This window comes from Tachypleus tridentatus, chromosome 10, assembly GCF_004210375.1.
Source record: "Tachypleus tridentatus isolate NWPU-2018 chromosome 10, ASM421037v1, whole genome shotgun sequence".
Lineage (NCBI taxonomy): Eukaryota > Metazoa > Arthropoda > Merostomata > Xiphosura > Limulidae > Tachypleus > Tachypleus tridentatus.
This window is the reverse complement of record NC_134834.1, coordinates 93,202,763-93,213,735: the sequence shown is the minus strand read 5'-3', so window position 1 is coordinate 93,213,735 and position 10,973 is coordinate 93,202,763. Positions and strand designations below refer to the sequence as shown.

The window sequence follows — 10,973 nt, the reverse complement described above, 5'->3', positions numbered from 1 at the left end:
CCGATAATCTATAATCAGAACGTGTAATAAAATTATTTTAACTATGTATTGCCTACTGTAACGTATAGATAATAAATCGATCTCTGTTGCTTAATACACACGCAAATGCTGCTCTTCCAGATATTAGTTTAGTTCAAGCGTAAAATTATTTTTGTTTGTATTGACGAGAAATAAAAACGTATCTCAGAATGGCTGGTATTGGAATTAATACTTTTTATCAGCAAACGTATAGCAACCCATACCAGCCGTTCTGAGATACGTTTTTTTATTTTTGTTTGATTCTCAATTGAAGAATAACATTTCTAAACGGCGCAACCATTTATAACTTATCCAAATATATTTAACAAAAACATAAAGTTTGTGCAATATAGACCTATTGGACTAAGAAACGCAAAGTAAACATTATTTCCACCGTATTTTTGTAAAAGGCCCGGCATGGCCAAGCGTGTTTAGGCGTTCGACTCGTAATCCGAGGTTCGCGGGTTCGAATCCCAGTCGCATCAAACATGCTCGCCCTTTCAGCCGTGGGGGGTTTTAATGCTACGGTCAATCCCACTATTCGTTTGTAAAAGAGTTGGCGGTGGGTGGTAATGACTAGCTGCCTTCCCTCTAGTCTTACACTGCTAAATTAGGGACAGATAGTCCTAATTTGCGCGAAATTTAAAAACAAACAAACAAACAAAAAATTTTCGTAAAAGTGCACTAGAGAGTTAAATTGAAATGTTTCCAAGATAAAAAGGTAGATTTAAAGCTAAATGAACGTTGAAAGATACATTATTATCATATATTATGTCTACCACCTAGAAAACGACTTTAATAAGTTAATTGAATTGAATTAGAATACTATAGAAGTATATTTGTATATTTTAAATTGTAGATATAAGACACAAATATTTCCAGAGATAGTTCGTTGTGAAAGAATTACACGTTTGTGTGTGTACTGATTCACGAGACCGGTTTATTAACCGGTTAGGCTTCAATTTTTTGTTTGTGTTTATTTTTGGATCAAGAGATATAGTTTTACCTTAATGTGGTATGTTATTAAACGTTTAAATGTACGCGTACTTCCTTTTACAAATAATAGACTTTCGATTTTGTATAATACGGTTTCAAGCGATAGTTATGGAATACTTTGAAGGAGAAATACAACGAAGTAAAATACGTTTATGACAAGCCAGCAGAAACAACATTGAAAACACTGACTCACTCGACAATTTTGAGAAATTTTGTTTTAAAAAGAGAATCGAACACACTTTGTAGCTGAAACAGTTTTTAAGTTTTGGGTGAACAGAATATTATAACATCGCTGTTTTATTTGTAATAGAGAAACTTATCAAAAACTATCATCGGTAAAACCGGAGACGTATTTCCAACATATTTATTAACCAATAATACCATGTTATAGCATCCAATACATATATATACACACAATAACATTCAGACATTTTTTACATAAACATCTCTTCAGCAGTTTGTTAAACAAAATCATTAGATTGGCTCTTGTAAAATTAATCTCGTTTTGAATTGGTTCAATTCAAGTAGATATAGTCCGAGATAGACATTTCATCTGCTGGATTAATTCTGTATAAAGTATTCTGTTTTAAGCTGCTCTACCAACCAACTTATTAAAACTTTAAAATTAGCGCATGTTTTTGGGCGGGATTGAAATCCAAAAAACCTGTCGACTTCCAGCTATTATGTTTGGTACGGAACATTCAATAACTAACTATGAGAAATAGAAATAGTCTTTAATTGTAATTGGAATAAAGAAAATACACTTATACTGATTAACCAAGTAATCTCTAGATGGCGCTACTAATCATAGCATAAAATGCTAGAGGGGAGATTTGTTTGACAATTTTTTTTTTTTTTCTGCGGGTTACATGATCAAAATATTAAACTCATGAGTGGGGCGAAGAGAAAGAAATTTTCCGAGCATCCCCAGTCATCTTTGTTTCCAAACAATGGGGAGAGATATATTCAGACCGAAATACCTGATAGTCTCTTATTTGTTTGTTTGTTCGTAAATAAATTACGTTGTTAATTAAACTTTGGAATATTAGATCAAACTAATTTCATTTTCCAAATTATTAAAACTGGGTGAATTCTGTTTATAATTAAAAAAACTGGGTAAAAATAAACCTTCAAGTGACAAGTGCATACAATTCCTTTACGTATCATAACATGCATAAAAAAACGTTTCACATAACTTATAAAATATTAACACAGAATCGTACATTACATTCTTACACGAAGTTTCCATTGTCTTGGTTTAATATATTACAAACAGGCGTCAGTTGTAGGTGAAGTCTGGCCTAACTTGGTCGTTGTTACCACAAACTGATAATTGATCGCTACTTATACCTCAAGAATAACATGATGTTAATAAAAATGGAAAAGGAAAAACAATGTATACAGTTGTTAACTTTGGAAAGTAGAGATGCATAACTAAATAACTAATAACTAAACAACTTCAGGAAGAAAAATATGTTATAGTTGAGCCAAATTTTACTTTTCGATTCCTATTTAACGTACATTATATAAAAACATGTAAATATAGAAATACTTATAATGCGCATTTCGAAAGAAATCAATATAACTAATAATTTTATTTTCTTTAAATATTTCACAGTAAGCCTAGAGTAAGACCAACTAAGAAACATATGCATTATTTAAAGAGTTACAACATTATATGTAACAATATTAACTCGTATATTTCTGTATACAACAAAACAAAGAGTTCACCATGAAGAACTTCTAGCCGGTACGCACTTTAAACGTCACGTTTTTAAGATAAAAGAAGTACAACCTTTAGTTAAAGACACACAAAGCAAGTTAGGTATTAAGTTTTTGTTTCTTTTTTAATTCATAGTTGAAAAATGTTTTTTATAGCCAAATAGAAACATCTCAACGTTGTTAATAGATACTAATTAACCGTGGTTTCATAACCTACTGATGTGGTCTGTTAACCTTTGTATGTTCCAGGATCTACCAAATTGCTTTTTGCAGCCAAAAGGTTAACTGTTAGCTATTCTGCACTGTAAGGTAGTAATCAAAGCACTTGAATTCAACTTTATTACGAAATAAATTTTCCTAAACCTACAATATAAAGTATGTATAGATATTACGTGAAAAATGATTTACCAATAGCTAGCCAGTATCGACAATTATCACACGCACATACATAAACATATATTAAAAGATAATAATAACAATAATTCACAAGCTCGTGGGAAGTTGTTTATCCTAGTTTGTTTTAAGGATATTCTATGAAGTACGTGCAAGATGTTCGTTATTCAAGAATTCGAAAATATTCGGCCGATAGAACACGATGGAAAACGAGTAATCAGAAGTTAACTAGAAAGTCCCTGTCAAATTGGTTTCTGGTTAAGCATTAATAGTGTTAGTGGATGTACAAAGCTGTCTTATTTCTCGTCTGCTCCAAATTGTTATTCCCATTCTCCAACGTAAATTTCACGCGGAGGATAATGGTGATGCGGTTGCGGTCGAAGTCTGCTGTAAATGCGTTTGTATTCCTCCTCTTTAGAAATTACTTCCTCAGAATCTAAAGTTGAGAAAAGATACAATGTGTGATGGAGTTACTAATATTTGTTGTTAATATTTAAATTAAATCACTTACAACTTAGACAGAAGAAATGCTGGAACCTCTTCACCAGTAACAACTGTTCACGGAATTCAGTTGTATAACTGTTTAAAAAAATGGGATTTGTTTAAATTATTATGATTTTGCGAATCTAAGAATCCAGACATTTAGTGGAAAACAAAGAAAACAACTGAACATCTACTGAAGGATAATAAAAACGACAGTTTTATTTTTTATAACAAAAATAACTCTAACCTTTATCTTGCACTATATGCCTTATTCATTACAAAGCTAACACAAAGTCCCCGAAAACGAGCTTCAAGTTCTTTCTAACTCACGTATTAACATATTCCGTCAATAAAACACTTACGACAGATATTGATAACTCAGTTTCATTAAGCTTCATACACTAAAAAATGTTTGTCGTGTTTCACTTCCACCTGAAACATCACCTCCATTGTTTTAATACTTCATTACAAAATATACACTTCTCTACCCTTGGTAGTTTCTCTCACCAAAAATTGACGAATACGATGATCGTTCTTGGGATCTCAGAAGGTTCAGATACCCAGAACTATGGGTTTTCTTGACTTCGTTCTTACCGCGTTTGGCAAAATTGGGAACACGAGCTCGTAGTCCACAGTAATATGGATCATCTGTTAATTTAAAATAATAGATCAACATTACACATAAGGCACTGATCGACACATAAAAGTTTACCCTTATTAACAACAGTGACTTCTTGTAATGAAAGGAAAAAAACCTGTCTACAGGAAATAGGTGACCCAACTGTAAAAAGCGGGTTAACGAAAATCAGGGCATAAATTCTTTTACATTGTGTTACCTCAGTTTTTAGTTTTAAAGATATTACAGTCGTTTATAAAAGCCGAATCAACTCACGTGGAGGTATTCTTTCAAGAATGTTGTCCATTCTTTGAATTATAACTGAAACCATTTTAATAAACGTAACTTCCATATCTTCGGTTTTACAAAGTTGGTTATTTTTCTCATACTGAATATTTTTTTTTACGCTATACGATCTTATATTGCTAATATTTAATTCGTGCAGTCGTCTAGAAATCAAAATTTCAAACTTCTGAATACTTTTTTTATGCTACACTAATTTTTTTTCTCCATAATACCACAGTATCCTTTCAAGAAATGAAAGCTTATCCTCTGTTATGCGATCATTGGTTTGGCGGTAAAATGTCGAATTTCTTGTCCTCGCGGATAAACACGAAGAAAGAATAACGCCACCTGGTGTCAGGGTAAGACACTGAAGCCATCACGTGAACGACAGACAAACATTGTATTCAGTGTTTTTCGCACTGTTTTGAAATGCAATTAATATATTTCTATCAGAATTTATTATAGTGTGTAAATTAACTACCATTTGTTTGCTTTATTTAACCCTTAAACTTCGGGAATGTAGACAACATTACGAATTGATGATGGCTGCTGTTTAAGGGTTAAACGATAATATAACACTACGAATAAGTACTTAGAAGAATAAGGCCTAAGACGTTATTATCATTGTCACTGTTCAAAACATTTTCCGGGATTATTGTAAGCAGTAAAAGATAAACCTCAAGTTTCAAAGTGGTCAAACGCCAAAGGATTAGCTACACGTAACGCGAAGAGCGACAAGAGTGGTTGTAGAAGGAATAAGTGACTAAGTCACTTGCATAATTATCCACATTTATTTTGCTCTTTGTTTGCGATTTTTATTAGTACGCACATTATTACCATAGGTAATAGTTTAATTTTACAAATGATTAATTGAAACAGAAGGAATATGAAATTCAATAACTTGAGAACGGTGTCAAAAGAAGTTTTATTTCAAAGTTTGCTTAGTTAGCTCTAACCATAGAAACTGTTGAAAAGATTAAATAGAACAGAGTGTAAAATATCTTAGCAATACAAAAGGTTTACTGATAATTAAGTTATGCAGAACCAGTATAAACAGTTGGCTTGTTCTTTGGGTTCTGTTTTCAGGGTGGTAAAGAACTTGCCACTAATACAAAATAACCGAAGGTTTTTTACATTTAATAAAAACACCACATGTATTTACCTTGATACCCTGACTTTTTGTTTCGTGTGGACGTCTCTACTGGTGGAAATTTAATATTTTCTTCTTGCTTCTGGTCATCATAGTCGGGCTGACGGAATGAAGACAATACGAAACATGACAAAGAGGTGAACGTTTAACCGTTTAAGAGACAGCTTTATAACGAAAGAAGGCCGAAAGTTAACTTAGCATATTCGTGACTAGCTTTGTATTAAATGCAATACAGATTTACAAACCAAATTAGTAAATAAATAATGAAACTCATATTGAATGTTAAAGGATAAAATTGATTGCTGTTTTAGTCACACAATGTTACTCAAATGAACCTAATATGATTCATTTGTATTATGAAAAAAAACATTATTTTCGTATCTGGGAAACTGATTCTGTCAGCATCTTTATTGTACGACCTTCATTTTCAGCTGTGAGGTAAAAATATAATATTAATTTATTTTTAATATGTTAATTCAGTCTGACTTCAAACCAATGTAAATTCACAGTTAACAAGGGAGTTACACGGCATAAGCTCTCTTATATGAATTTCTGTAAAGCATATTTTAGATGTATACTCTACAGGAACAGTTTACAGAAATACTCTACAGATATATTTTAGAAATATTCTCCACAGTTATATATTACAGAAATATTGTAGATATATATTTCAAAAGTATGGATTACAGAAATGTTCTAAAGGTATATTTTACGAGTATACTCTAAAGGAACAGATTACATAAGTATTCTACAGGTATATTTCACAAGTATACTCTAAAGGAACAGATTACATAAGTATTCTACAGGTATATTTCACAAGTATACTTTAAAGGAACAGATTACATAAGTATTCTACAGGTATATTTCACAAGTATACTCTAAAGGAACAGATTACATAAGTATTCTACAGGTATATTTCACAAGTATACTCTAAAGAAACAGATTACATAAGTATTCTACAGGTATATTTCACAAGTATACTCTAAAGGAACAGATTACATAAGTATTCCACAGGTATATTTCACAAGTATACGCTACAAGTATAGTTTCACAAATATTTTTAGAGGTATACTCTGCAAGCAAAGCCGAATTAAGGTTTTTTAACCATGGGCTTTTCAACTTATTGGGCCCCCCTCGAGATAGAACCACTACATGCAATACATTTATAGCCATAGCCTGAGATTCCCTGATTAGTGTGAAACCCTGTGTTTCAGCCCCGTAAGCCATGCCTTAACCCGGGGTTGTGTACAAGTACAGTTTACACAAACATTTCACTGGTATATTTTACAAATACTTTTGTAGTATTTCAGAGAGAATAATACAAGTAAAACCAGTCACAATCTTGTTGGTCCTTTAGAACTGCATTCGTTGGTTTCGCAGGAAACATTTTTACCGCTATAAAAGAAAAGAGAATCGATTGATCTTTCAGAGATCGACATGAGTAACCAGTCAGGAAATACTGCAACTGTTTACGGATTCGAGTCCCAGTTGTTGCTGTGAACAACGGATTGATTAAAAACACGATAATTAAATTATATATCAAGTAGAACACTGAATTCTTGTTGCTGTTGGTTTCAGATATTCTCATAAAGCTACAAATAGTTCTCAGCACCACTACCAGAACCTAACTCTGGATTGATATATTACAAGGTTTTGTTACTTTTATATTAACCACCAGACTAAACAATGTTCTCCACTTACCACGATCATCGAAATCAGATTTTTAGCGCTACAAGCCCCCAGGCTTACTGTTGAGACAATGAAGACACACTAGAGAGAACGCAGGTAGTTAACAACACTTTAAGATACTCTTACGTGATCCAATACTAGGATTTTACCGTCACTATTATAATGCATTTATAGCCCTGAAGAGTATTTTGCAACCATGGTCACTCGGGTTCTCATGTCAGTAAACTAAGAATTAGGCTACACCGAGTTCATAATGCACTCGAGTTATTCATCTATCAAGGTCGGTTTCTCATTAAAAGTTTGGCATGATTTCTCCAACCCCATTCCCTTGGCTGTGGTTTCGTTAGATAGTAGATGGGAACGGTGGGAACCTTGTTAATTTTTTCACAGTAGTTTACAATATAGCAGTGTTTGTAAAATATGCTAACGTTTGTAGCACGATAGTTACGTGGTTTTAATAAATTATTTCCTTAAATACAAATTTAAATGGTACAAATGTGTAAAGCCCCCCCGCTATTACAGCGGTATGTCCACGGAGTTACAACGCTAAATTCAGGGGTTCGATTACTCTAGGTGGGCTCAGCAGATAGCCCAATGTGGCTTTGCTGTAAGAAAACACACACACACACAAATGCGTGCAACGAAAATAACTGGAAAAGTACACTTAATTATATGTAAACATAATATAAACTTTTGAACGAAAGAATGACATGGAAAGTAGATACATTTTCCCAGAGTATTAAATTAAATCAGACAATTGTGCGCTTGAACAAAACTATTATATTTTAAATTGTAACGCTAACAGCTGCATGTTTCGACACAGAATGAAGGTTTATTCCGGTAGGGTTCCTCCTAATAGAACACGAATATAATTTGAACGAATACAAAACGCAACATACATGTAGGATTTTCACTTAAATGGGTTTATCTCCAAAACGTTACTTTTGCTCTTACATTTAATTTTGACTCAGAACAGTTTATAATGGATCCGAAACAATTTGCTACTTCGTGGGCGTTACAGAAAAACAATACAGCGTACATAGATACACTTACAGCTTCGTGAGCTGCTAGACTAGTGGTCTCCAGTTACAGCGTACATAGATACACTTACAGCTTCGTGAGCTGTTAGACCAGTGGTCTCCAGTTACAGCGTACATAGATACACTTACAGCTTCGTGAGCTGCTAGACTAGTGGTCTCCAGTTAGTCTCCAGTTACAGCGTACATAGATACACTTACAGCTTCGTGAGCTGCTAGACCAGTGGTCTCCAGTTACAGCGTACATAGATACACTTACAGCTTCGTGAGCTGCTAGACCAGTGGTCTCCAGTTACAGCGTTTATAGATACACTTACAGCTTCGTGAGCTGTTAGACCAGTGGTCTCCAGTTACAGCGTGCATAGATACACTTACAGCTTCGTGAGCTGTTAGACCAGTGGTCTCCAGTTATCTTCCACACTTGGTCATTTCACATGATGGTCATAAACTTACAAGAGCAAGAGCTGGGCTTACAGAGAAGAGAGCCATTCTCCAGATATAATTTTTCATGTTTTTGTGATATATGATAATAGTGAGGGTCTCGAATTAGGCTTTTGAGGGCCTGACGTGGTCCACGAATCTAATTTTGAAAAGCACTGCGTTAGGTACATTATTATTATTGGTTTATCTTTTCAGATTACAAGAAGTTAAGTTATATCACACGTACTAGGTTAAAGCGTAACCCTGAGCATTTCTGAATTAACTTTGGGAAAAATAAAAATTTAATCAAACCTTAGGCACAGAAACATGCGACAAGTCACGTGGTGGCAGTTTCGGAGGTTTATCACGTGATTCACGTTGAGCACTTGTGGAACGTGAGGCCATTCCTGGATAAGGCACGCTGTATGGATCCTCCTCAGAAACAGGAAGTCGAGGACCATCGAACACGTTTATTAATGTGGGGGTGGTCTGTTTCTTAGTCACTGGAAGACGTAAAAAAAGCATTACAAGTAAACCGCACACATAAAATAATTTATGAAACATAAATTCATGTTAAATTTAGAGACATTAAGATTTTTGTAGTTAGAAGTATATATTTTTATAGAATTCAATGTACTAAATCAAACTATTTAATTCAACGATAAAAATCATAATCACGTTCAAGTCTAGTTTATGTCTCTCTGAAAATATTTCCTTCCCTTTTCCTTTAATTCATTGACAACTTCACCTAACGTTATGTTTGTGAAACATTTTGTCGTCGGGGGCTCAACCATATTTTTTCAAGATATGATTCTTTATGATAGAAAACGGGTTATATCTAAAATTCAAATATTTGCTCTTGATTCTAGGGATATCATATATTCAATATACCTATAATTATACATAGAGCATTAATACTGATACACAACTATCCATTTTCCATTTCTATATTTTATCTTTAAAATTGTTAACCCTAACAGCTAGTTTCAGCACACACATACACAAACATATGAATTTAGGGTACTTTACAACATAAGTTTTTCGTGAGTTTATAACAGAAGTCTCTCAAATAAGATAAATTATTAACCATGTTTTTATTTTTAATAATAAGTACTTTTTCTATTCATATAAATAAAAATTCGTTATTTTCTTAAAATGCTATTTATATGTCCAGTTTCTTTAGCCACATTACAGAAATTAGTAATAATCATAACAGTCTTGTGAACTGCCGTCTTAACCGAATTTACTTTATCTACGTCAGGAATAAAACTACCACTAGAGGCGAAACACTTAAACAGATTTTCACGATATCATTACAAAATAAATGAATTATGTAAAAAGCACTCAAATTACAATAAAAGTAGTTGTATTGGAAACTGTGCCATAAACATATGATATTCATGAACTCGTGCATAACGTATGCTTCGCAAAATACATTGGCGGGACTGCTAAACGTCTTTTACAGAACAGAAGGAAAAAAAAAATAGATATTAGATTAAGGTGCACAGCTAATGCAGAACACAGACTCTTGTCTACCACAAGCTCACAAACAAGATTTTATCTAAATGTGACATTCTGGTGATAGAAATCACAAAGAATTTTTTCTTATTGCAACAATCAAACAACAAGTTAATATATGTATAACCTGAGCATATTAGATTTTTGTTGTTGTTTATTCTACATTTAATTTCTATTTATTGTTGGACTTTGTTTAAGTCGAATGAAATGTCTCTTTTAAATTCTTGGTTTAGGGTTAACTTACAAACCTAATGGTTCCGGTTTTTATCGTTTTCTCCACTTATATTTCTGATTATATTTAACATTCATAGTAGCATAAGACAGTAATGCTACGCAATGTGTTATGAATTATAATTTAACATGGACGAATATCCTATGTATTATGTTTTGTATTACGATTTCGAATCGCCTGAAACTTCAATTTTAATTTAGAAGTTAACTGAATATCGATATATATCAAAATGTATGGTATTTGCTAGCAAGATCGACACACACAGTTTTATTTCTCAACACAAATATATTTTAATATACAAACAAAAATGAAGATATGTAATGCTTTCGTAAGAATATTGATGTCCGATGTGAATTCACTGAAGTTGAATGTTTTGTAACGTTCGAAATCTGTAAACGTTCATGGTCAAATATT

The 10,973-nt window shown here is 33.0% G+C and overlaps 1 protein-coding gene across 2 annotated transcripts in view; it reads right to left on the bottom strand.

Annotated features, from left to right (window-relative positions):
• Positions 1-1,366: 1,366 nt before the first annotated feature.
• The window catches only part of LOC143229884 (uncharacterized), a 72,427-nt gene continuing 62,820 nt past the window's right edge, over positions 1,367-10,973 (bottom strand). For both annotated transcript variants that reach the window (XM_076462749.1, XM_076462750.1), the window contains exons 7-10: positions 9,122-9,312; positions 5,676-5,763; positions 4,120-4,260; positions 1,367-3,565 (exon numbers count right to left, since the gene is read on the bottom strand). In XM_076462749.1, the coding sequence (XP_076318864.1) occupies positions 3,450-3,565; positions 4,120-4,260; positions 5,676-5,763; positions 9,122-9,312 (536 nt within the window). In that variant the 3' untranslated portion in view covers positions 1,367-3,449. The remainder of the gene's footprint in view (positions 3,566-4,119; positions 4,261-5,675; positions 5,764-9,121; positions 9,313-10,973) is intronic.